This window comes from Xenopus tropicalis, chromosome 5, assembly GCF_000004195.4.
Source record: "Xenopus tropicalis strain Nigerian chromosome 5, UCB_Xtro_10.0, whole genome shotgun sequence".
In the NCBI taxonomy this organism is placed as follows: domain Eukaryota; kingdom Metazoa; phylum Chordata; class Amphibia; order Anura; family Pipidae; genus Xenopus; species Xenopus tropicalis.
The window spans coordinates 51,193,574-51,221,167 of NC_030681.2; the positions used below are offsets into that span (position 1 = coordinate 51,193,574).

Consider the following 27,594-nt stretch of genomic DNA (forward strand, 5'->3'; position numbering starts at 1 on the left):
TTCTTGATAGCTGTCTTTACCCTGCCCACACTCTGTCCAGGTGAGATAAAACTTTGGGCACAGTATCTTTCTACCTTCTGTGCCTTTATCTGCTAACTCCTCTAAGTGAGTATTGCCCCTGTGGATCATTTGTCTTGGGCAAATAAACAAGTTAAGTTCTGTTTTACCGCAAAAGAACCCTCTGGCGTCCATTCTTTAAAGGAGACGTATCCTATAAAAAGTAACAATGTACTAGGGAATTATACTCCTCTAGATATAGAAGGATTGTGCTAAAAAAAGTTGTGTTTCAGACTGATTTATTGAGAAATTCCACAAAAACCTCACTAGTCCCGCCCATCTGCTCCACTTCCAGCTGGCTGAATTCTCTGGATGAGCTGGGGAGCCGGCGCTGGCAGCCGGCAGTGGAGGCACTGCACTGTAGGATAGGAACCAATCAGCAGCTAGGCTGACCTGATAGGGAACTGAAGCCTGTCTGTGCTTGTGTGAGTGCAGGGCTGTGATTGGCTCTCCCCCTCCTACTGTGCTTCTGGCAGGGACCGTTAGGACACACCCACCCTTCATTTCACACTGGACAGAGAAGTGATACGATCTATAGGGAGCTCCAATAAAGGGGCCATTTTTATAGAGAGGATTAATGTTTAACCCAAAGGGAAACCAGCACCGTATATTATTCATAATTGCCTACAAAATTAGCCTTTTTCCCAATTTATCCAATATGTCTCCTTTAAATTTTCTTTTGTACACAGCCTAAGTGAGCTGTAGTTTTACTACACCCAGTGAATATTTCCACATAACGAAAGCCCATCTTGAATGTTTGAGTCCTATGTACCCCATGCTTTAAAGCCTATCTAGCTGGCATTGCCTGTTTTCACAGCCAAATAGGGGTTACATTACTTTTACAGAAATCTGAGCTGCTACATAAAAAGCAGATGCAGTCAGTTTACCAAAGAGAATGTGTAATTGGCTAAATAGCATTAGGGGGTGGAGCAGTGAAGTGCACAGTTAGGGATCGTCTGCAAATTCCCAAGACATTGGGTGACTTGAAAGAAATCCAGCCGATAGTGAATTACTGATTAGAAAGCAAGACAAAGCCGACGTCTAAGCCCAGTCACACACTGTACACAATAAGCGACTCCAGCATCAAGATGTCCAACCGATCGCTGCTCAGGGAAGCGAGTCATGCTGGGAGCTGGTACACTGCCTCAGGTACTTTGGGGTGTAGGCATGGGGGTGCCCAAAATATGGCAAATTTGTGGCAGGAAGCTTATTAGACGAACCAGATGTCATCTGGAGCTAACTGCATGTCATTATGGAGACAGTAATATGTTCCAGGAATCTAAAGACCTTATTCCATGACCATTGTTTCATGTATCTGTTTCCTCTTTGTCTCCCAGTTGACGTCTTCGAGGGAGGGGTATGCACAGATGAGATGTGGTGGTAATTTGTAAAGGTGGCCCTACTCTATACGTGTGTGCTGGCCCACTGATCTCCATGTACAATGAATATCGGTCAGTTTAGGAATTGGGTGGGTCCTATAATCTTTTGATGCACTAAGTCAGCCAGTGGATGATGCATTGAGAGGAACCGCAACTCTTCTTCACTTCTTGCTGCTTAATTGATTATACACTTACACAAATGATTGGAAAAATAGAAAACAGCCATACAGTGTGTGGCCCCTCATACACTCTGTTATGGGCTAATCGGTTAGAAAGTGCAAGTGACTAACTGTGTCCACCTTAACAGAGATCTGGGGTAGTATATTCTTTTACAAGGGGAAATATATTTCTAAGCAAATTAAAATATTCTTATATAAAAAATTGTTTTTATTTATAAGTAGAGATGCGCAGGTTGACAAAAAGTCAACTTGTGTCTGACCCTTACCTACCCAAACCCAACCCATGCCAGATCTGACCTGCCATGCCATCATTTTTTTTATACCTGGGTCCGACCCAGATGGGCTACAATGGGCAGGCGTGAGTATATAAATGAAAGCCACCAGATGTCCAGAGGAGGCATGCCAAAGCTGCTGTAGCGTGTGCAGGGGTCATGAGTGGGGTGGGACTGTGGATAACCAACCCTTGCAACACTTAATATTCAGCCCTCCAACACACCAACTTGCGGATGCATAGTTTTGTGATTTTCCTTGTTTAAATATTTATTAATCTGTGTACAAGAAAGGCACTGTGGAAAGTGGAGTCTTGGCTGGGGGAGAGCTTACTAATGCTACATTGTTTAAGTGGTACATGTAGTCAGGACAAACAGTGCAGACAGTAGTAAAGGGGAAACACACTGCTTTTAATAGTTTTCAATGAAAACTATTAACATTTGTTCATTGGAAATTTGTTTTCAATGTCTTATTTTGGCAGTTGTCTCCTGGAGCAAAAATGAGCCTATTTTATAATAATGTATTTTCTGGTTATTTATCTTCTCACACCCCACCCCAACAGCCATTGGGTCTATTACTCCTAGCGTTATTTCAAACTCCACACCAAATTTTAGAACTAAACAGAAGACCCAAACACTGCAAGAAAGCAATGCTTATTCATAAGGGCTGATGCCATAAGTTTTTTTTTTTTAATTCTGGTTTAGGTGTATCTGTCATGCACCTGGTAAGTTGCAGAGTGAGAGATGGTCACTTTTAAAACCCAGTGCAACAAAATACACAGTACTGAGAAGTAAACACACAGACTGTTCATGAAAATGTGAAGCAGTTGGCAACTGTTGTTGTGGGATAAACACTGATTTTAATGATCTTAATGAGCAGTAAATATTTAACTGATACTAACACTTTTCTTTGTTTTAGATTTAAAATCCTACATGTAAATTTTGCTAAAACCAGCATCATTCCCCTGCATCCCTTTTCTTCTGGATGGCAGACTCTTGTTTTGTTTATTCTGAATCTTTCCTTTAGATACAGCCTTCATGCTAAACTGGCACTGGTACAAAACACTGATAAGCAGAGGATACTATTTACATCAGTGCCTTAATCTTAAGGTGGCCGAATCTGTCCAAGGGACCGATATCACCAGCTACAATCGGCCCGTGTATGGCCACCTTTACACTCCCTTCAGCTAAACTTGAAGGCAGGTGTACACTGTAGTTTTGGGATCAGCAGTAGAGCTAGAGTCTGGCACAGAGGCTACAGTGGGTCAGTGGTAGGGAAAAACTATGTTGAAAATAGGGTTGCCAAAGGTTAGGGGTATCAGGTAAGCAACTATAATCACTGAAGGGTGCCTAACATTTTATAATTTTAACATTTATCAGTTATTACTGTATATCCTGTAAGGCAGGCTGACCCCTAGCAGAGTCAAGTTCGCTGGGCAAGGAGGGTGCCCCACTGATAAATAAAATGACCTACTCTACCCTAGGCAGTGCTTCAGTTGCATCAGATTTGTACACAATGATACAAAGATCTGCAGTATAGCATATGTACCTACACTGTCTTGCCTTCTAATTAGTTGGCTACATCACATATGGCCACACTGTGTTAACTAGTGACCTGTTAACCCACTGCAATAAAGCTATTTAAATGTTTTACCTCTGCCGCAAATTGAAAGGTATTTTGTGTATTTTGAAAGGCAACAAAGTGTCCTGTCTGTTATTGCCCTTTGGAGAAATTTCACAGACCCTTTATAAAAAGTTTTACTTATTTTGTAATTGCATATCTAAAACATAAAACTGTGTCTAAAGAGGGGTCCTTTTTACAGACCCTCTGTTTCCGAAGAAACTTTTGTTTGTGGTAGTTCAGATGAATAAGTGTCAGATCTACCAGAACTAGATTGAACCATTCAGTGAAGTTATCCAAAAAGCTCTATAAATGATATTCTCTATTGACAAGCTGAAACAGGTTAGTGCACAAAACAAAAATATGCTACATTCCCAAGTAACATCCCAAGTAAAGTCAATGGATTTTTAGCTATTATAGGGCACATTAGCAATAAGCAGTTTGTATTATATTGCTTTGTATAGGTACAATAAACACCCAGTCTTAGCCTTACAGTGTTAGGAATTTTATAAACTGTCATTTAGGACCAGTCAGGGGAAGCATTTATATAGGGTGATAAAATATATGATTTGTCAGGTAAAATCATGTAGACCTTCACAAAGGAAGTAGACCGTTACAGAATATCTGAGAAACTGCATGGAAAGTACAGGTATTTCTTAGATGAAGTCTATAGATTAAAAAAAAGTTAAAAAAAAAATAAGCACTGTGACACATAAGCTACTCTCCATGGTACTGGACTCTGGAAAGGCTAGAAACCAAGAAGCAAAGAAATGCTGCAGTGACTAAGAAGAAGCTTTACCAGACCACGGGTACCAGGAAGAAGTAACATTTTTTTATTCCACTACTATGAATCATTCTCCAAGTTCCACAGCTCCAGAAAAATAAGGAGAAGAACAGAACCACATCTACCAAACAGAGCAGAAATTCTTGAAGCACACCAGTTGTTAAAAAATTGGAGTGCAACACAACAGAGGGTTACCTACTGAATGTCGAGTCCATACCTGCCTTCTTTTCCCTGATTACAGCATTGCTGAAAAGCTCCGACATTCCTAACTATATACATAGACAGGCCACAAGAATTGCCCCAAATGGTTCTATGGATATGAATGCAAAACCTTTTGATCAGAGTATGAATTAAATAAAAGATGGTGTCAGAGATGCATGAAGATGCATTAAGGAAATCCAGTGTGACCTGTCATTTACCCTTTAATTGTTTGTCAATTGATAACCAAAAGAAATTCAAAGGATGAGAGCAAAACAAACACAGAGGGGCAAACAAGCACTTTGTTATGCCCACCTACTCCAATGTGTCCAGCACCTCTTGCTATCAGCAAACACAAGTATTCCTGGAAAGCCTGCAGAGACCACAGGATGATTGTAGTGCTGGATAGGAAGAGCCACTTCAGCACCTTGTACTGCTACCAGATAAGCTTTCTGCTGTCAATTTCTTGTGATCAGCAATAGTGGTTTGTCAGTCTACTGGCATTATGCATTATGTCAGTTGCCAGAAATCCAAATTCAGAGAATTTCTAAATCCCACCAAACTCCTGTGAGTATTAATCACTACCATTTAGCTCTTTGAAAGTTTTTTGTGGCTTCTATAAATCCTAGTATTCAGATACAGGTACCTTCTTTAGACTGTGGTATTGGGGGGGCAGTTTTTTGTTGCTTCTATAAATCCTAGTATTCAGATACAGGTACCTTCTTCTTTCAGTCAGAATACTGCCAGAGGACATAAGTGATTTTTAATATAGTTGGTAAAAGAAATAGATTGTGCTTTTCTGCTGGAACCTTTCAAAAGTGACTTAACTTTCTTTAAAGCGTTTCTTTAAAGTGTCCCTAACAACTCCAAACAGTATGCCAGTCCAAACAAATTGCATCAGTAAATATACCTCTTCTATCAGTAAGGTTAAACCAGATTAATTGGCTTAATATAGCAGACAGACATACTGCAAAATTCAAAGGTATATTACAAAGGTATATTAATATGTGCAATCTTTAGGGTTGTCAGATTGTCATCTTTAAAACCAGATTTATAAAAAATAGTCTCGCTGCATAGTCAGTGCTTAATTTACATTACCTGCATACAGCAGGTACAGACTGCACTAGTTTTTAGTAGTGCTGTGGGCACCAAGGCTGCTAGTATACAACAGCAATTAGTCATCCTAATTCATACCCCTTGATCACAACTTCCTAGGAAATACTCAAGTTCTTGTCCTTTTCTCCTGTAAACATTTTATTCTCCAATCATGATTTTTTGTCAGCAGTCCCAGACTTACAACATGTGTATTCTGGCAAATGCCAGAGGGGCTTCTGTTAGATACCAAGGACAGCCACTATTTAGTGGGCTGGTGGGGGGCTCTTTGGGACTGTTTTGGAAATTTCAGATACCAAAAGTAATTTGAGGTAAATAAGTAAGGTTTTTTTTAGACACGTACGTGGGTTCTGAGCAACAGATAGAACTACAGAACAAAGACAGCACTGGGTTTATATAGACTTTGTGACAAAGTAGCATATGTCATGAGAAACGTATGAGTACAGGCGTTACCAGTTTACCAGTGTACACACATAAAAATATATCTGTTTACAGCACAGAAAGGTATTTGCCAAATAGGTGAGTCTGTCTTCAAGGCTAACTAAAGCTGGCCATACACGTGGCGATCTGACGATGTTTCGTGCGACCATCGGTTGAAGGAAACATTTTCAGATCCGCCACACACCATTCAGGGCTGAATCGGCAGGTAAGGAGGTAGAAACAATAGAATTTCTACCTCCTTCTGCCGATTCAGCGCTGAAGGGAGATTTTGGTCAGGCACCTTCTATGGCGCCCGATCAAAATTTTCCAACTGGTCCGATCGGCGAGTCGGCCAATATCAGCAGCTTCCTGCGATATCGGTCGACTCTCCAACATACCATACACGCACCGAATATCGTACGAAACGAGGTTTCGTACGATATTATCGGTGCGTGTATGGCCACCTTAAGGCTAGCTTGAGAACAGAATCCATCCGAGTCAGGGGGGCCTGTGGGTGAATCTGCACACACAGAATTTATTCCTTATCAGGACTCTTTTGAATCCCAGTCCAGGCCTTGGCTAGCGAGCGAATAGAAAGGAGGAAGCGCTCTCTACAGGTACCCCGGGCTGGTGCTGTTTTCTCCTAACAGGGGCACCAGCCCGGGGTACAAGGTAAGCGATTTAAGTCACTTGGGGGTGCCTAACATTTTGGATAGAGGACTGATAAAGCTTACTTTTTACCTTTCCTTCCCCTTTAAAGGGGTGGTTTACCTTTCAGTTATCTTTTAGTATGTCATAGAATGGCCAATTCTAATGAACTTTTAAATTCTTCATTGTTTATTTCTTATAGTTTAATTATTTGTCGTCTTCTGGCTCTTTCCAACTTTCAAATGAGGGTCAATGACCCCGGCAGCCAATTAATTGCTCTGTAAGGCTACAATTTTATTGTTATTGTTACTTTTCTTTCTGTATAGGTTCTCTCCTATAAATATATGTCTAATTAAATTGGGAAACTTAATAACTCAAGGTTGAATTAGTCACATTTTCTGTAACCCTATCAGAGAATGGGGTCCAGTAGTTGGTTGCCTTGGGGTATTTTGACACTGCAAATTGTATTGTAGTGCTGCACACTCTTTTAACACACTTAAATTCCGGATTATGGTCTGGTGCCTCTGTATATAGCGTTGATTTATTTTAGCAGCAGTACATTAAGATGGTAACATTATATTTGATGGAGAGCACTGCATTATCCAGAAACTGTTCACCAAAGAATCGTGTATTTTAAAGAAAAGGAAGGATAAGCACAGTCCTCCTTTGCTTGCAGAGTCACCACAGAGGAACCATACCATCCGACTCCTAACAGGAAGCGAACGCAAAGGCTATGGGTATGGAAGTTACACGGCGTTCAAGGGGAGTAGCGAACGCGATTGGCTGAAAAGCTGTGGAGGCGGGCAGATGTGTGATGTTAGGGACCGTCTGAAATTTCTTCCATTTTCGGGGTTTTATTTTGTATTTCTTAAAAAACCCAACCACCATCTGGATGAATGAATGTAAAAGCGGATACATCCGGGGGCAGTACAGGGAGGCGAGTGACAATGATTGGCTAAATAACATCAGAGGCAGGGAAGAGAGTTGACAAGTTAGGGATCGTCTGCAAATTACTAGACATTTGGAGACTTAGAAAGAAATCCGGCCTGACAGTGAATCACAGACTGAAAAAACAGGACAAAGCCGACGTCTGGTATCTTTAACCCAGTCACACACTGAACAACATAGGTGGCTCCAGCACCAAGATGTCCAACCGAGCCCTGTGCAGGGAGGCGAGTCATGCTGGGAGCTGGTACACTGCCTCAGGTACTTTGGGGGTCCAGGAATGGGGTGCTCACAAACATGGCAAAGTAGTGGAAGAAAGCTATAAACAGGGAGGGGTAGGTAGGTGAGAAAATATGGGGACGGGTGGGCGTTTTTAAAATGGTTATGATTGTATGTAATGGTTTGTTACAGTTACAGGTTTGAACAGTTCCATCACAAATATATCCAACCTGTGGCCTGACAGGTAATGAACTACAACTTCCAGCATTCCTCCTGCTGTCAGTTGTAATTCAGGAACAGCTGCAGGGCCATGGGCTTGACTTCCATATTAAGGGTTTGTTGAATGAGCAGATATGTGTGTTGTTAGAATGCTGACTGGGCATTTGTTAGGGGCCATACCCTGTGGGGAGAGCTTTTAGGCAACTTACAGTAGTAATGCAAGAGGCAAATAAATCTGTGGTGATTCAGGGGAATTTAGCTTTGTACTGATAGTGTAATATAGTGATATATTTATAAGACCAACAGTGTCCTTTTCCATTGTTTTTTATCCACAAACCTATAAAGGTTTGTTTGTTTTTTTTGCCCTTTTATGCTTGAAGCCAAGGTTGTGGGATGCAGCATGTGTCAATCAGCCTGACATCTAACCAACAAGAGACTGGATTAAAAATTCTGAGTTAACGTATTCATGGGTTATTTGTGCATTGTATCTTGAAGAAACTGTTATTGGGGGTGAAAAGGTATGATGGTAACTAATGCCACTAGATATCGGGAGCTAAAATGGTATTTATCCAGAGGGATGCCCTGAATATTGAGGAAGAGCATAATTCTAAACCTTATTCTTTAGATTGGTACTCCCAGTTTAATAACTGCTAAACCTGTTTCTAAGTACTGCCAGGACTGGCAGCGTGTAATTCTAGGTCTGGCATTCTTTCGCATCTTTAACAGATAGACAACTTGCATGTGCAGGTCAGTATTTGCTGTACATGGCAAAAATAATGACTTGCAAAGATGCAGATTGGATTTGATCCCTCCTAGATAAGAATACAAAGGAGATGTGTTTAGGAGAAGAGAATTGGGTGTGTCAGTGCTAACTATCCGTCAGCTACTTCATTTGCTCTAACCTGTTGTCTTTGAAAAACAATCATGTTCTTACTATAGAACCCTGTGTATAGACAGGTATTCATATACGTATGTATGTAAATATATAGAGGTAGATAGAAATATAGACAGGTATTCAAACCTGCCCAGAAATAACACGGCAGCACAGGTGGCTTTGCCAAAATTACCCACCCACATACTGATCGACTTGTGTTTTTCTACTTGTCGGAGAATACGAACTGTTAGTAATTATTATTATCTTTTATACAGCACTGTATATGCGGCAGAGAGATTATTTATCACTTTGATGAGTCCCTGCTCCTGCAACGCTTACAGTCACATTTCTCTATGACATTCAGGCACACACTAGGCCATTTTCATCTGGAGCAATCAGACACGGGCATGACATACAAACTCCATGCATATGTTCCTGGTCAGAACAAAAAAAAAGAAATCCAAACCATTGGGAAAAAAAGCTATAATTTAAAGGGGCATTATATATAGTCTTCTTATTTTTTTTTTTTATTTTTTTTTTAATTTTACCAGGTGCACCAGTGAAGGAGGACTATGAGACTGCTATGTGCTGCTGTTAAGCTGCCTCATTTGCCAGTATTGCAAATATGGGTGATGGACCAAGGAAAGATATCTTGCCTGCCAGTGACAAATCATCTGAAATATCTTAGCATTGGTGTCAGTGTGAATCATCAGTGGTAAAACATATAAATTGTGCATCCACTGAAAATGACCTTTTCCAGCAGTTACCCGATTCATAAGTTTTGCCGCTGGGGATTCGCACTGACACCAATGCTAAGGTATCTTCAAGTTCTTGCAGGTGACAAATCTACTTTTACCCAAATATATTTATGGGCAGTATTATGAATTTATGATGTCTATGTTTTGCATAGTAACACACTATACATTATAAATTACCAGCCCGAGCATAGTATTTTAACATTATAGGGCTTAATTATGGTCGCAAGGTGCTGAGCTGGGATCAGCACTGCGACAGTCAAAATGCTATTCAGCAAAATACTTGCACTTCCTTGTACTACTTCACTGTGTACCAATATGCCAGTTGCACCTGAATTAAAGAATAGGGTACAAAGGATCTGTTTTCCAGAAATATCCAAATTGCAGAAAGGCCATCTCCCAAAGACTCCATTATAAGCAAATAATTCTAATTTTAAAAATGATTGCCTTTTTCTCTAATAATAAAACAGTAATTTATACTTGATCGTATGTAAATTGCATGAATCCAACTTGTTTTTTAGCGTTTACATCTTGCACATGCACACTCCTGTTTGCAGTCAACAATATATGTTTACCAGTGAATTGATTGCAGTTTTTGGTTCAGTAAGGCTAATGCCACACCGAGCGTATGGCGTATATTTTCAGCAAGCGGAAAAACACTTGCCGAAAATATCGCCATCCGCACAATATGTCCCCTACCTGTGCCTGCACCGGAATGAATGAGATACGCTGGGGTGCAGGTATATGTAGCCGTTATCCGCATAAAAACGCAAGACTTTGCATTCTCTCGCGTTTTTATGTGTATTTCGGCTACATGTGCCTGCACCCCAGCGTATCTCATTAATTCGGGTGCAGACACAGGTAGGAGGCGGATGGCGATATTTTCGGCAAGCGATGCCTCATCTGAAATTAGCCTAATGTTTAAATGTCCACTCTACATTCAGTTTGACCAGCATAATTGTGCTTAATACAGGGGAATACATATTATCTTATATATTAAGGGCAGTGATCCCCAACCAGTGGCTTAGAAGCAACATGTTGCTCACCAAATGTTGCTCCCAGTGGCCTCAAAGCATTTTTGAATTTCTGACTTGGAGGCATAAAGACTATGGGGCCTATATATTATGTTTAGTTAAAAGATGGCACCAAAATTTGCCATACATTGCCAGGCTTCGCCACACGAAAAACAGTGTTATTTTATGATTACTTTAAAAGTACACTTGAATGCAGTGCACCTTGAACACACATTTCAAGTGCAAAAAAATCACCAGCCATATGTAGCCTTGCGGTTTGGTGTTCAGTGGTGTATTAGGTTGGTAAATTTTGCATATACAGGTATGGGACCTGGGGTTTTCCAGATAAGGGATCTTTCTGTAATTTGGATCTCCGTTACTTAAGTCTGCTAAAAATTATTTAAAAATTGAATAAACCCAAGAGGCTTGTTTTGCCTCCAATAAGGATTTATTATATCTTAGTTGGGATCAAGTACAAGGTACTGTTTTATTAGTACAGAGAAAAAGAAAATAATTTTTAAAAATTGGAATTATTTGCTTATAATGGAGTCTATGGGCGATGGTCTTTCCGTAATTCAGAACTTTCTGGATAACGGGTTTCCGGATAAGGGATCTTATACCTGTATATATAATATGTGTGTGATGCTTTTCTTTCTCCCTTTGATCATTCACAATCCTAATTAAAAAAGATATAAAGTGTGCCTTCAGAGGTCAGAGGCACAATTTCAAGGAGGAAGAGTGTGTCCGTGAGCACCCACAGATAGTTCCTGGTGGGGAGCAAGACTGGGTTGGCAAGGATTGAGCCTACAGGGTTCACCTTTGTGCTGGATCACGACAAAGGCCAGTGCTGGCTGTTGAGACCAGATCAAAGAGCCAATGCGGTTCTTGTCCCTACAGAATTTTTTAAGCCTATACTCGGGCAAATAAGCTGCTGACTTGGCCTGAAGAGGGTCAAATCCTGTATGGTCAGCTTTAATCTGCCTATTTTCATGCAATTGTCACCTGTTAAAAGATCTCTGAAGTGTTTTTTGTTGCACTTAATGTGATCAAAAAGCTTTATATGCAGCAAAGCTAAAGAAAAAGCCTTTAGCACCAGTAGCTGAATTTAGGATAGATATTTGAAACCTTCTGCTGAAGCCATCATTATGCTCCTCTTTTGCCAACTCAGGCAGCCATTCTACAATAACATGGAAATATTTTTATCCAAGCTTAAATACTATAAATACCTGGAAAATTATTTTGATGTTTTTTTTTTATTAAGCATGAAATTTGGTAGGTTACAGTCTAGCTTTTATAAGTGCATACCAATGTAGCTTTAGTTTTAACTGCAGGGTAACCAGACATCTGGATGTCAGTCAGAAGTTGTGCATATAGCTAAATGCTATCGTTTTCAACTAAAATAATTTCAGATAAAGTAAATGAGCTCTATAACCCACTTGTGTTTTCTGGCATCATTTACCAGAAAAATTTGCTACTTAGAACTTTTGGGCATGTTTTAGCCGAACATGAGCATCATAAGTCCACACAGCTTACATAAGAAACCGATAAGGGTATTGTGAGCATATGGAACAATAGTCTGTGTAGCAGTTTATATAGTCTGGCACTTTCAGAATCCTTTATTTTTCCCAACGTTACATATTTTGTAGCTGAAGGAACCACTGTCATGGTAGTTCAGCAACTGAATGGAGTATATCTGCTTTGGTATATCTGGCAATGCCTAAATACAAACACGTATAGTTATAATAAATGTGAAAATAAATAAATATATGCTTAAGTTTAGAAGTTTTAAACATACAGTCTATTTGCTTACAATCGATTATGTTCATATAATTGTAAAGTTTAAACGGTAAGTTTACAGTTTGTGATTATGAAACCATTGGTTGAAGGTCTTTTTAGTCAACAAGTTATTCAGTGAAATAAACAACCATTTATTGGCTCAAAATTTAAACAAACAATTCAAAAAGCAAACATGCTATACCAAACAATGGAAAGGTACATCCAAGTGCCTCATGGTGCCCACTCTCCTAACGCGTTTCGCACCATTCGGTGCTTCACCAGAGGAGGTCAAGAAGGTCTTTGTATACATATGTATTGCTCCCTAATGCAATTAGTATTTGTGGAAAGCAATGAAAATGTGTATAGTAAATCTCTTGTGTATTCTTTGTCAACAATGTAAAATACATTTAGTTTTAAGGTATCCAGGATTAAGGCACATTAATAGCAATGCTTGATATTCATTGCCTTTGTAATGTTCTTTTATCTGGGGTTTTCTTGCAGGATCCCAGTTGAGTGCACAACTAGACGGCTGGCTATCACAAGCACAAACCTCAAAGAGACCTGCAAGAGCCATCATTGCCCCGTAAGTTATAACAGCTAATTATTTTCCAGTTGCCGTATTTTAAAGTCCCCTCTAACCGTTAAACGAGTAGTCCACCTTTAAATTAACTTATACTATGATGTAGACATTAATATTCTAAGGCAATTTGCATTTGATCTTCATTTTTTTTTTTTTTTTTTAAACATTTAGAATTTTTGCAGTTCTCCGGTGTTATTTTTTAGCAGCTGTCTGGTTGCTAGGGTAAGCAGTGGTTTGAATGAGGGACTGGAAAATTCAAAGGAGAGGCTTGAATAGGAAGATAAGTAATAAAAAGTACCAATAAAAGTATAATTGATCCCTCACAAAGCAATAGATATTTTGGCTGACAGGGTCAGTGACCAGTTGCACAGCTGCTAGGAATAGGACATTCTATAACATTCTAAAAAGTTTACTTTAAGGTAAACCACCCCTTTTAATGAAAACTTCTGTGATATGGCTTATATTGAGTGTTTTAATAATGCACATATTATGTCAGTTTAGTTGAATGCCACATGAGAGGGTTTCTCAGCCTTAACATTAGAATATAGAGCAGAAGTGTCTGTGTTTTATATGGACTGACTGTTCTGGTGGACAACTGGGAGCTGGAGTTCAGTCACATCTCGAGGGCCTCAGTCTGCCCATCCTGGTTTTTAAGTGAATGTGTCATTTAGCACATTTTTTTTATATGCATATCATATTTTTATTTCCAACAGTTAACCTTAATAAATGTATCTACTTGTTTTATTAATAATTCCAATTAGTTTTATATGAGTGCACGGCCCTTGCTTTTAATTCATTCGTTGTAAGTCTGTTTCACCGTATTAGATGTTTTGTGATTATTTTAAAATTAACTGCAGTAACTGATGACATTGGTCTAAAGGACAAAGAGCCAGCATATTATATTACTTTTTTTGTTTGGATATGGGTCATCATTTTGTAAATGTATTATTATTTTAAATTGCAGTCATGCAGGATACACTTATTGCGGGTCATGTGCTGCTCATGCCTATAAACAAGTAGACCCTTCAGTCACGTAAGTATATTGTATCTTAAGATAATTTAATATAATAGGTCATTGATAAACTAATACAGGTATGGTACCTGTTATCCAGAATGCATGGGACCTGGGGTTTTTCACATAAGGGGTCTTTAATTAAACCCAATAGGAATATTTTGCCTCCAGTAAGGATTAATTATATCTTAGCTGGGATCAATTACAAGGTACTGTTTTATCATTACAGAGAAAATGAAAATCATTTTTAAAAATGTGAATTATTTGATTAAAATACACTCTCTGGGAGATTGCTTTTCTGTAATTTGGAGCTTTCCGGATAACTGGTTTCCAGATAATGGATCCCATACCGAGCAATTATTTATTTGGTAGAGTCACCGTGGCACTGTGAACGCTACAGTTTAGCAACAGCCTAACAGTGATAAAATTGTCTGGATTCCCATTGCGTACACCAGCAAACCCCTTATGCCCACGATTTTCATGGTGTGCATTTTAACGCTGCTGTAATATAAGAGGTATCTACATTCATACTTTGTATAAAGAGTTACCATACAAATAAATAAAATAATATACAGCACACAGACATGTTCTAAAATAAAAGTGCTGCATCATAACCTTCACTAGAACAGGAAACACATAAAAACAAACACTAAACAAAAAGAAGCACAGCAGGTAGTATTTAGCTTTTTGGCAGATCTCGCGTTTCGCACAGCAGGAGTTCTGCACGTCTTAGACACAGAACATGGCTGGTGTGTTTTTAACTTCAAGCTAATTTTATTTTGTGTCCAATTCCATCTGTCCACAGGAAGGTTAGGTTGCCATTTTCTTCAGTTGTGTGTGTATTTTACTGCTCCATTTTTGCTGAGCAAGATACGCAGACTTGCAAGGTTAAACTGAAGTGAACTGGTAGAGAGTTTTTTCTCATTTTAATTATATAGATATATAAAGTAGTCCAGTGGGTGCACACCACATACAACAACAAAACCTGGGTGGCACAACAATTAAAACATACAGGGCCAAGGACAGCACTTATAGGATTGCCAACAGCATAAATGATTTTGTGGCACAAGTAGTGATACCAGCAATACCCAGTGTAATTATTGAGCAGATATGCACCTGTATTTTAAGTCACAAAACATAAAAATAAACAGCAAAAGAGACTTTCCCACTGGTAGTCTGAATACAGAAACCTGCTATTTGAAGATGCTTCAGCTACTTAGGGCAACTTAGTCCAGAAGAAGTAAAAATATTTACTTCACAGTTTGTTTAGATTTTCTTCTCAGATACGTCATCTGCACTGGCTTACAGTACTTCCTGATGCCTAGTTCTGGACAGAGAGCTCACCATTGCTCCACCCCTTTACACAGGGGGTGATTTACCAATACCAACACCTCTACTGGCTTTTGCAGCTTTGGTGAAGACCACCCATGTTATTTTCCATATTCACACTCTCATCGAGCATTTTGGGAGAGAGATACCTTAATATATATAAGGGCAGTCCATAGTAAAGGTATAGGACCAGAATGCTCCGGACCTGGTGTTTTCTGTATAAGGGATCTTTCTATAATTTAGATCTCCATACCTAAAGTTTACTGAAAAATAATTTAAACATTAAATAAACCCAATAGGATTGCTCTGCTTCCAGTAAGGATTAATTATATATTAGTTGGGATCAAGTACAAGGTACTGTTTTATTAATACAGAGAGAAAGGAAATCAACAATTTGCTTATAATGGACTGTAATCCTGTAATTCAGAACTTTCTGGGTAACAGGTTTCTTGATAACGGATCCCATACCTGTACTTTATTCCATTTTGGCTCCTTCTCATGCCCCTACTTTGCAGCATGTTGCAGAGTTACACTGTGCTCCAAAAACATAACATCTCATCCCATTTAAGCAACGATGAGTTTGGCCAGAAATTCTAGGTGTCAGGAGTATGCCATAGACTCCTTTCCAGTGTTCTTGACCTTAATGGGAAAGTTTGTTAGGTATTTGCTGATTTGCTAATACCATGTCAGATCTCTTTTAGTTTTCCTTTGCTTTTACAGGAGAAGGGTCTTCATTCTTGGACCCTCCCACCATGTGGCTCTTTCTAGATGTGCACTTTCCACTGTTGATATATATAGAACACCATTATATGATCTTCATATTGATCAAAAGGGTATGTCTGAATATTTATAATTGTAAAATGCATGGGTAATGATCCTGTTTTTGAGATGATAATTTATAGGAGTATTCTTCTGGATTGTTGGTATACTACTTTAGATGTTTGTTGCTACACTTTATTACAGGTTCCACTTTCAATGCAAATATATTGTAGGATGTCCCAGCTTCGTATAAGGTGTCTTTGTATCTTTCCAGTATACGGAGACTTGTGGAAGACAGGGATGTTTGAACGAATGTCACTACAAACAGATGAAGATGAGCACAGCATTGAAATGCATTTACCTTACACTGCTAAAACAATGGAAAGGTATAATATGGCATTTAATATAGTATGGGTATTTCAAAGCATCACTGTTAGAATGCATTGTTACATGAGAACTAAGTTTTCTAGCTATTGCCCTTGCTAGTTTGTTCTTTAAAAATATTTTTTAAATTTAGTGTGTTGTTCCTATAAGGAAAAAGACATAATGTGTAAAGACCCCTCTAAATAGGTTGTGAAGCAATAAGTATTGCAAGAGCTTGTAGAGTGGTTTGGATTCATTAAAATGCCAATGCATACAAACAGTGCAAATCTTTAGAAGTAGCAGTTCAGCTGCAAAACAGTAAAGGTGGCCATACACGTGGCGATCCGACGATGTTTCGTACGACCATCGGTCGCACGAAACATCGTAAGATCCGCCACACACCATTCAGGGCTGAATCGGCAGGTAAGGAGGTAGAAACAATAGGATTTCTACCTCCTTCTGCCGATTCAGCTCTGAAGGGAGAATTTTGGTCAGGCGCCTTCTATGGCGCCCGATCAAAATTTTCAAACTTGTCCGATCGGCGAGTCGTCCGATATCGGCAGCTTCCTGCGATATCGGTCGACTCGCCGACATGCCATACACGCACCGATTATCGTACGAAACGAGGTTTCGTACGATAATATCGGTGCGTGTATGGCCACCTTTAGTTGCACAAACTGTCAGATAGCAATTGTTCAGTGCTATAAATTTAATGTCATCGCTTGGAATAGTAAATGCTGAGTTCAAAACTCCACACAACCCTAATATTATCATGAGCAATGGCAAGCATTGGCTGGAGTGGTGTAAAGGGCACCGCCAACTCTGGAGAAGTGAAAATGAATCCTCTGGAATGATAAACGATTTGATAGACAAATATGTCTCAATGTATAATACAAACTCTAAAGTTTGGTAGTTAAGCATCGGGGTCTGTCTTTGTGGTTTATGGCACAGCCCTCGGCTAATAACTTCCCACTTTGAAGAAACAGTTTAGGCAATGGCCTATTTTGCAAAGCAAGGTCTGTACAGAATTGATATTCTGAGATGAGAGTGGATACATTTTTTTTTTTTTTTTAGCTATTTTAGCTTTTATAGGTAATGTGTTCAGCACATTAACCTTAACTTCCTTTTAATGCTTATGTATTAAAATCTATTCAGACTATGACCATTTAATATCTTGTCTCAAGGGAAATATATATTTATAATAAAACAGTAGTAACCCTTTCAACAGAAGCTGAAGGCTTAAAGGAGAGCTAAAGACTAATAAAGAATGTAAGGAAATGCTGTATTTTATGTTCAGAACTTACTTTACCATCTAGTGGTTTAGCAGCCCTAGTACAGTAATGACCCAGACCTTTAAAGTTGTTCACTGCAGCTCCCCATATTGGATAATATTAGGCTATCTTTAGACGGCCAGTGGCAATGCAGATCATTCAACAAAGGAGTATATTTATTAACTTTGGAAACAAATCACCCGTGATGTTGCCCATAGCAACCAATCTTTGCTGTTTATTTTCTAACTTGTAGGTGACTGTTCAAATTTAATTGCTGATTGGTTGGTATAGGCAACATCACCGGTAATGTTTGTCTCTGCTGTTAATAAATAGGCACCAAAGTATCTTCTGGACACTTGGCCATATAGAGTAGCCTGTATAGATGGATAACATAAAACTAAGAACAATTCAGTATATACATTCAGATATAAATGATTGTTGGTGTTAGATTTGTACACTACATTTCATATACTTCTATACTTAACTTGTGAGTTACTACCAGGATACTCTTCTTTTCTGCCCCTTTCAGTGTCGCCTTATAATCGACTGTGGGCAAATTACCTCTCCCACTTATGCATAGGCTTACCTTATGTTCAGGCTTGATTCATGAATAAATAACAGAATTCACAAAATAAAGACACAATTTTGCATTTTCGGTACATTTCTGTCCAACTTATCTATTAGTACAATTATTTATTTTTTTTTACTCATTGTTCCCAATCTTTTTTTTTTTTTTTCCCTCTCAAGCCATAAGGATGATTTAACCATCGTTCCTGTGTTGGTCGGAGCACTAAGTGAATCAAAGGAGCAGGAATTTGGGAAACTTTTTAGCAAATATTTAGCAGATCCTACTAACCTCTTTGTAATCTCATCAGATTTCTGCCACTGGGGTGAGTAACACTATTAGTTCAATTACCTTTTTTAAGGAAGAATGAAACCCTCCCTCTAAACTCAGTCCTTCTTATCAGTCACAAAACCGATGTTACTGTCAAGTGTCCCTGTCAAGCCACTCCATATCCTCTTCTCTCTGATTGCTGACTCTCTGAGCATGCAGGAACATGTGCAGTTGAAGCCAATCCTGACCTAGATTCTGCTGTGCTTGGTCCAGCTGGCTTGCTCTGACAGAAGGAAATCCAAAGTGGTATGTGATGGGGCTTGTCAACCTCACTGTGCTTCTCTGGGTTTTTATAGCAATTACAAAGATAGGGACACTTTTGACAGAAATGGGCAGTGCAGGGTGGAGGGCCTGAGGTTGTAAGGAGGGTTTGGTTTTCCTTTAAGAACTTGTTAGTTCACTTTTCTACAAAGCATGATCTATCATAAGTAACTTTTGACTTTAAAGGAGAAGGAAAGGGTTTTACTCATTTTTTAGTATGTAATAGAGGGCCCCTGCCCCTACCTGAACGCTGAAATCATTTCTTCTAAAAATGCTTCTTTGCCCAGTACGGTCCTCCCGATGTACACACTATTTCTCCTTGTCTGCGCCGCCATGTTTTAAACATGGCGCTCCACTAACTTCCCTGCTTGCCTCTCCCCCCCCCCAGCACCTGTCAGCTGTCACCGTTCCTCACCCCTCCCCTCCCTGCGTCCTCTCATCCCTGCTCCTCTCCCCACTTGCCTCTCCACCCCAGCACCTGTCAGCCGACACCTGTCAGTCCTCACCGCTCCCCTCCCTGCACCTGTGTCCTCTTGTCCCGCTCGCCTCTCCGCCCCAGCACCTGTCAGCCGACACGTTCCTCACCCCTGCTCACCTCTCCCCCTCCCTGCACTTGTGTCCTCTGGTCCCTGCTCGCCTCTCCGTCCCAGCACCGCCAGCCGACACGTTCCTCACCCCTGCTCACCTCTCCCCCTCCCTGCACCTGTGTCCTCTGGTCCCTGCTCGCCTCTCCGTCCCAGCACCGCCAGCCGACACGTTCCTCACCCCTGCTCACCTCTCCCCCTCTCTGTACCTGTGTCCTCTCGTCCCCGCTCCTCGCTTGCCTCTCCGCCTCTGCACCTGCCGGCTGCATCCTGTAATGGCCCCAGCTGCTGCTTCTAATGGCAAATAGCGACTCATAACCAGACGCTAGGGGGAGCGCGCCTGCTTGTGCGCATGCGCCGCCTTTAATAGTAAGTCTCCAAGTCCTGGAAAAGAGCGATGCATTATGGGAATCTTTCTACCCTGCTCAGCGGTTTTTTTTCCTGTTTTGCTTCTGATCTTCTGAACTGGAGATATATGGGGAGACTTAAGGGCACTATTGAGACAACTGAAGGTATGCCTGCATTTGAGAATAACTCTTTATTAGCCTTTCCTTCTCCTTTAAGCTATTTCAACTTTCATGTCATATACTTGTGTGTTACTATGTGCTCAGCACAGTTGGCATTTACTTTCTTTTAATGCTAATGTTTTACTAAAATCTGTTTGAAATCTGACTGTTTCACATCTTGTCTGAAGAGAATTATATATAATAGAGAGAAAAGTCGGTTATATATTAGAATAGATAGTTAGTGCTTTTTCCTTGAATAGTTATCCAGTTCTGTCCAAAATTACTTGTTAGGCCAGCCACTATCCTTGGCTTTGAGATGAGATATGTAGGATTGTAAGAGGATAGAATAAAACATTTCTAAAAGCAAGCAAAGTTAAAAAATACCTATGAACAGAAAATTAAAAACCTTAAAAATGTATGTTATTCTCATACCCCCATATGTAATAAAAGGCACTAAGTTTGCCAGGTAGCAATAACTCATAACAGCCAATAAGGTGTTTCCTTTTAAATAAGTTACCAATAAATTCTGCCTTTTATTACATAACCCCTTAATGCCTACTTAATAACTCAATCAGTGAAGGTAACCGTACTGTTCAGGGTTAAAAGCTCCAGATCTCTTTATTTAAACAACATGTTTCGAGCACTAAGGCTCTTTATCAAGTAAAGATATGTTAGTCTTCCTGTTAGCCCTGTTGAAAATCAGATTCCCTTATTCATGCATCCCAATAAGCAAACATCGATCGCACGAAAGATCGTACAATCAGCCACAAACCGTTCAGGGCTGAAATGGCAGATAAGGAGGTAGAAACAATAGGATTTCTACCTCCTTCTGCCGATTCAGCGCTGAAGGCAGATTTTGGTCAGGCGCCTTCTATGGCGCCCAATCAAAATCTTTTAACTGGCCCGATCGGCGAGTCGACCGATATCAGCAGCTTCCTGCGATATCGGTCGACTTGCCATATACACACCGAATATTGTACGAAACAAGGTTTTGTGCGATATTATCGGTGCGTGTATGGCCAGCTTTAGAGACAGTACACGTGCTCAGTGTTTCCTCTGAGCTGTGAGTGAGAAGCCCAGTCCTCTGAAATCATTAAAGGAACAGTAACAGTTAAAAATGAAAGTATTTTAAAGTAATTAAGATATATTTTTCTGTTGCCCTGCACTGGTAAAATTGGTGTGTTTGCTACAGAAAGCTAAAATTGTTTATATAAATAAGCTGCTGTGTCATGGAGGCAGCCATTCAAACTAGAAAAAGGAGAAAAGGCACAGGATACATAGCAGATAACAGATAAGCTCTGTAGAATATAATGGGGTTTTATTTGTTATCTAAGTAACCTTCTTCTTTGGATGGTTGGACTCATGGCTACACAGCAGCTTTGTGTATATAAACTATAGTAGTCTTTCAGAGGCAAACACACCTGTTGCACCAGTGCAGGGCAACTGTACATTATTATTATTACATTCTTTTGTGTTACTGTTCCTTTTAAATATAGTAGAATGTTAGGTAACAGCTGTAAACGGTTGATTATTTTTTAAATTAGGGGCAGCGATTCCTAGCTATTTTCTATAGGCTTAGAAAGAACAAGGGCAATATTATAAATATGACAAAACCTGAAAGTTAAGATATCTTTATTTAAAATCTAATATTTTATGATTTGGGTAAACTGTGAATGCAAATGTAAACAGTATGTATAATAAGGTGTTTTGCACTCACCCCATCTAACCTGTACTATCTACATTTATAGGAGCAAACACAAAAAGTCCATACACTCACGGTTCCTTGTTAACTCCGTCCATTATCCGTTGGTGCAGATCCACCAGATGTACCTGGCTAGGTGCCTATAACAAAGAGCACAAAAGGAGAAAAGGAAATGCACACAAAATGATTTGCTGGTGTAAAAAAATATCTCCAACCTGTATATTGTGGAGTGGTCTGTATGTGCAATTTGCAATAAACAGGTTGGAGGTATTTTTTTACACCAGCAAATCGTTTTGGGTGCATCTTCTTTTCTCCTTTTGTACATTTATAGGAGAACTAAACCCCCCCAGACAAAAGCCCTCGTGAACTGCCCTCCATTGAGCACCACTCCTCGCTCCCTCCCCACAGAGTCTATTACAATAAAAAGTGTCCCTGTTTGTAAAGCTCACCTGTAGATGCAGAATAATGCAGCAGAGCTAGCAAGTGGCATCTTCTGCATCTTTGGGTTTTGTACAGATCAGTTTGGCAACATGAAGCTTGCTGGGGCATGCGCAGTTGAAGGTATTTCCAGAGTATCTGTAACTGCACATGTGCCAGCAAGCTCTGTTTCGCTTAACTGATCCAAAGATGGTGTCTTTTAGCTCTATACGTCAGCTTTACAAACAGACACTTCATTGTAATAAAGTGGGAGGGGGCTTAATGGAGGGCAGTGGATCTAGGTTTTGTCTGGGAAGGTTAAAAGCTCCTTTAAAAGCTAACATCAACTAAAGGCAAGATTAAATGTAATATTTTGTAAGTATTAAGTAACATGCATGCACAAGATAAAAATAAAAACGCATTTCTCTTTCTCCAGGGCAACGATTCCGTTACACATATTATGATGAATCTCAAGGAGAAATCTATAGGTCAATTGAGAATCTAGATAAGATGGTAAGTTTTTTTTTTTTTTTTTTTTTAAATTCAGGAAATATTGCAATGAATACAAAGCTTTGCATTTTCTTTATCTCTGTAAGCAGCTCCTCTCCTTGGTTTACCAGTAGGCATGTCCTTGTCCAGCGATACAGTATGCATTGTGTGACATAATTATTGTCTACTTTCCTCCATATGGGACCAATTCTCTTGTAATGGCTTGTTCTTGAAAACCCTTCCAGAGCCTGTAACTTGCAGTCATACTTGTATTTATAGAACAATGTGTACATTTCTATTTCTTTAAGCTCAGCTGAAGGAGTTTAATGCTAAATAAACATTAAGCACCTTAAGGCTGATGCCACACTTGGCGTAGGGCTGATTTTTTCGGCAAGCGGAAAAACGCTTGCCGAAAAAATCAGCCCTACGCCATGTGTGGCATCAGCCTAAGTACAATTACCTAATTTTGCACTGAAAACCTGCCAGATTGTCCCTCTGTGTTTTATATTATAAGGGTCACTATATACATTATAACCTACATAACATCAGTGGAGTATTATAGATATCTACATAAGAATGAGAGCCTAACTTGAGACATTTAATGAACTGGCAAAAACAAATAATTTTTCAAGATGTTTAGAACTTGTAAAAGATTAGAATTTTAGGAAACGTCTAATCTAAATGGACTGACTTGTGCCCACTACTGCATCATTGGGCTCAGTGCAATGTCCAAGGCATTAATTAAAAGGGCCTATAGTGTGCTCCAAATTTTGTGTAGATTATTATTATTATTTTTATTATTAAAGGAGACATCATATAAAAATTAAGAATGTACCAGAGAATTATACTCCTCTAAATATAGAAGGATTGTGGCTTAAAAATTTGTGTTTCAGACTGATTTATTGAGAAATTGCCCCAAAACCTTACTAGCCCTGCCCATCTGTCCCACTTTCCACTGGCTGAATTCTCTGGATGTGCAGGGGAGCCGGCGGCTCTCAGTACACTGCATTGTAGGGCAGGAACCAATCAGCAGCTAGGCTGACCCGATAGGGAACTGAAGCCTGTCTTTGCTTGTGTGAGTGCAGGGCTGTGATTGGCTATCCCCCTCCTACTGTGCTTCTGGCAGGGACCATTAGGACACGCCCACCCCTCATTTGAAACATTGACAGATACCTGAGAGGATCTATAGGGAGCTCCAATAAAGGGGCCATTTTTGCAGACTGTATTCAGTTTTAGCCCAAAGTAAAACCAGCACCGTATATTATTCATAATTGCCTACAAAATTAGTCTTTTATTCCATTTATCCAGTATGTCTCCTTTAATAAATATTGGAAATTTTATTTCAGTTTATAAAAACACCCTGCTTTAAGGGGTTGTTCACCTTTGAGTTAACGTTTAGTATGATGTAGAGAGTAATATTCTGAGACAATGTGCAAATGGTCTTTATTTTTTATTATCTGAAGTTTTTTAGTTTTTTCATTTTCAGTTCAGGAGCTCTCCAGTTTGGAGTTTTAGCAGCTATTTGGTTGCTAAGGTCCAAGTTACTTTAGCAACCAGAAAGTGGTCTGGATGAGAGACTGGTATACAAATAGGAGAGGGCCTGAACAGAAAAGAAAGTTAAAAAAAGTAACAATAACAATAGAAATTGTAGCCTCACAGAGCAATAGTTTTTTTTGCTGCATTTAAGAACTGCAAAGAGTTGGAAGGGGAAAGTAAATAATTCAAAAACCATAACAAGTAAATAATGAAGACTAATTGAAGAGTTGCTTAGAATTGGCCCTTCTATAACATACTAAAAGTTAACTTAAAGGTGACCAACCCCTTTAATCCCCTTTTCCTTAATTACGCATGTCAAAAGCCGAGTCATTGTTTTAGTTAGATGATCATTTTCATTTACCACAGATACCCAATGCTGAATTACTAAGTACGACTGCTGTAAAACTTTCATTTTACATCCCCTGGTTTTAGATTTTCCCTCATTTTTTATGCATTTACCTGATTTTACATTTTCCTGGTCCCCTGAAAAATGTAAAATGGCACTTTTGCTGTATATTGTCCAATTACAAACGGCATAACATGTAACTTTGTGTATGTGTGTGTTTTTTTGCTGTTTTGCAGGGTATGGGCATTATAGAACAATTAGATCCTGTACAATTTAGCAATTACTTGAAGAAATACCATAACACTATATGTGGCAGACACCCCATTGGGGTTTTATTAAATGTAAGTATTTTAATTGTAAGTCACATTTTTGGGTTTAAACTTTATTTTAAGGTGAATTCCACCCAAACACAGCTTAAGCTTTTTGGAAAGTAAACATAATTTCAAGCAACTTTGCAATATACATCAATTAAAAAATATGCAGCCTTTTCATGATTTTTAATGTAATAATATGGTTTGGAACAGTTAACTAAGCCTGCCCCCCCCTGTTCTCCTGCTGATCTGGCTGACTACTTTGAGACTCAAAAAACAAAAAGACAATAGTCAACTGTCCAGTCCTTGCCTTCAGCCTGCATCCTCCAAATAATTCCCTGCACATGTGATGTCAGTAAGGAAAGGAACATCACAGTGCAATACATTGTGGGTTATGTAGTTCCTGCATGCTCCCTGTAAGCTGTGGAGAAATTGTTACAATTTGTAACATCAGTGTTTTAGTCCCTCTACCCCTGCCAGGATATTAGATGACGCAGAAAGAGAAGAACTCTTTTGCAGCTGGATTTCAGCATATAAAATGGTATTTATTCATACTTTTTGACAGATTACAGTCATAGGTATATTAGGGGTTTCTTTGTGTTTTGGTTCAGAACCCAGAATTCCCCTTTAAACATAAAGTCAAAGCCTTAGCTAGCCTAGGCAGAGCCTGGCTTGTGGCATTTCAAAGCCCAAAGTTTTATGCTGCCGTAGTCCAGTCTGAAATTGAAAGTGTTATCTGGTTATCTGGGGTCCATTTGCCCTGTCAACCAGGCATTGGCACAAATGACTGACTAGAAGATGAATAGAAAAAGATCCTGAATAAATAGAAAGATAAATATTAATAAATTACTACAATAAAAGTGCAGCCTTGGGATAAATGTTCTTTATGGTAATAATGATGATAAGAATCAGGGCAATGGCCTTCCAGGCTGGAGAACAGATTTAAAATGTGCCTAAGCCCAGGGGCGTTTGGGCCCCTCTTGCCGCCTGAGGCGGCTCCTGGATGCCGCCCCCCGCTCCCCAGCGCTTACCTCTCCAGCGCAGGAGCGGGTCCGGGGGCGGTCTGATCGCTAGTGCAGAGAGCGAAATTGCGCTCTCTGCACTAGATGAGCCGAATTTCCGGTTTAAAAACCGGAAATTCGGCTCTTAAAGTTACCAGGAGCTGCTTTTTGCCGCCCCTTGTAACTGGGGCGCTTCTGCTGCCTGAGGCGAGTTTCTCAACTCGCCTCATGGCAGAAGCGCCCCTGCCTAAGCCAACTAGGTCTTTTAACCTTAGAACAGAACAGCCCAGGGAGATGAAACAACACTTGTAGAGCAAGTAATGGGAGGATGAGAAAGGCAGGGTGTTAGTTTTAGAACAATAAATTAGTGCCTACCAGCATTTTAAATGCTGGGTGGGGTTGAAAGGCACCATCATGCACTGCTTTGATTCCTCTGCTGTCAGATCTTGCACACTGGAGCATGCATGGGACTGGCTTCAACTGCGTATGCTCAGTGTCAGCTATCTGACAGATGAGGATCCAATGCATTTTACCAGAGGGTGCAATATATTTAAAGTAACAGGATTTTATGCAAGTTTGTACTCCATAAAAATGGAATAAGGGAATCTAATCGTTCACTGGCCACTGTTTAATTTTTGCACATTTGTCTGTTTTTATAGGCTGCAACAGAACTTCAGAAGAATGGAGTCAACATGAGCTTCTCATTCTTAAATTATGCTCAGTCTAGCCAATGTCGCAGCTGGCAGGACAGTTCCGTGAGTTACGCTGCTGGAGCACTAGTGGTGCATTGAGCCACTGAAGTCTCAGGGATGCCACCTTATAACACAAAAGTTGACACAAACCTTTTCTTTCTGTCCATGGGGTCATAGCCAAGTATTGGCCCAGTAATGACCTGTTCTATGGGTTTAGTGGAACCTTGATCCAACTGAAATCCTCCCCCTCCTTTCTTTGTAGGTGTAGTCCTATCTTAATTTCTGATTCCATTTAAAAGAAATGCTTTCTTGGTAACGGTAACAGAAGTAAAGTTGTGTCAAAGTATCTGTAAAACGGAACTGTAATAAAGAAACGTGGTGGCAGACAACACAAAAATGCTAGTTACATGGAATAAGTTAGCCTTTACCATAACCTAAATTTGCACTGTTTGCAGATATGTGCACATATACTCAGCTTTCAGAATAGTTTTGCAAGTTGAAAATAAAAAAATTAAAAAAAAAAAAAACAAAAAAAAGTATATTACAAAAAAAAAAAAAAAAGGTGGAAGCTTTTTAATATGAAATGCATTTATAACTTATCCTTTATCCTGTATTAGAATATAATACAATTCCTGTATAATCTGTTATTACCAGTGTTGTACAACAAATACCTTCTATTTTAGTTGCTAATAAAGGGCTACACAACCAACTCCAACTGTTTGTGTTCCTTAATTAATATTTTATTACTAAATGTTACAATATTTACCACATTTGGCATTTGCAGTGATGCAAGCTAGTGATGTGTGGAGAACTCAACCCGCACCTGACTGTAACACGCCAAACCTTAACCCGCACCTGACCCTAACCCGCAAAATGTTGCTTTTGTAGGACCTGCACAAAACCTATTCCAGCATCTTCTGCTCATGCCTTAGGCTGATGCCACACCAGGCGTAGGGCTGATTTTTTCGGCAAGCGGAAAAACGCTTGCTGAAAATTCAGCCCTACGCCTGCTACTTGTGCCTGCACCCGAATGAATGGGATACGCTCGGGTGCAGGCACATGTAGCCGATA

General features: G+C 39.6%; 1 protein-coding gene across 2 annotated transcripts; it reads left to right on the top strand.

The window, feature by feature from the left end:
- The first annotated feature begins 1,005 nt into the window (after nucleotides 1-1,005).
- memo1 (mediator of cell motility 1) lies at nucleotides 1,006-27,238 on the top strand. 2 transcript variants are annotated; one of them, XM_012962879.3, is made up of 9 exons: nucleotides 1,006-1,206; nucleotides 12,971-13,052; nucleotides 14,014-14,082; nucleotides 16,111-16,223; nucleotides 16,424-16,535; nucleotides 18,531-18,673; nucleotides 22,585-22,661; nucleotides 24,756-24,860; nucleotides 26,491-27,238. In XM_012962879.3, exons 1-9 carry the CDS (start codon nucleotides 1,146-1,148, stop codon nucleotides 26,620-26,622), a joined length of 894 nt encoding a protein of 297 aa, XP_012818333.1. In that variant the 5' UTR covers nucleotides 1,006-1,145; the 3' UTR covers nucleotides 26,623-27,238. The 2 variants fall into 2 exon arrangements, with proteins under 2 accessions (XP_012818333.1, NP_001004925.1); NM_001004925.1 differs by lacking the exon at nucleotides 1,006-1,206 and adding an exon at nucleotides 7,697-7,874 and having other exon boundaries at nucleotides 26,491-27,084.
- Nucleotides 27,239-27,594: the final 356 nt, after the last annotated feature.

What these genes read in the sequence shown, in the direction of transcription:
- memo1 (XM_012962879.3), top strand. Translation starts at nt 1,146, where the DNA reads ATGTCCAACCGATCGCTGCTCAGGGAAGCGAGTCATGCTGGGAGCTGG. An exon ending in TTGAGAATCTAGATAAGATG is followed by an intron (nt 22,662 to 24,755) that starts GTAAGTTTTTTT and finishes GCTGTTTTGCAG; the next exon opens with GGTATGGGCATTATAGAACA. An exon ending in CCATTGGGGTTTTATTAAAT is followed by an intron (nt 24,861 to 26,490) that starts GTAAGTATTTTA and finishes CTGTTTTTATAG; the next exon opens with GCTGCAACAGAACTTCAGAA.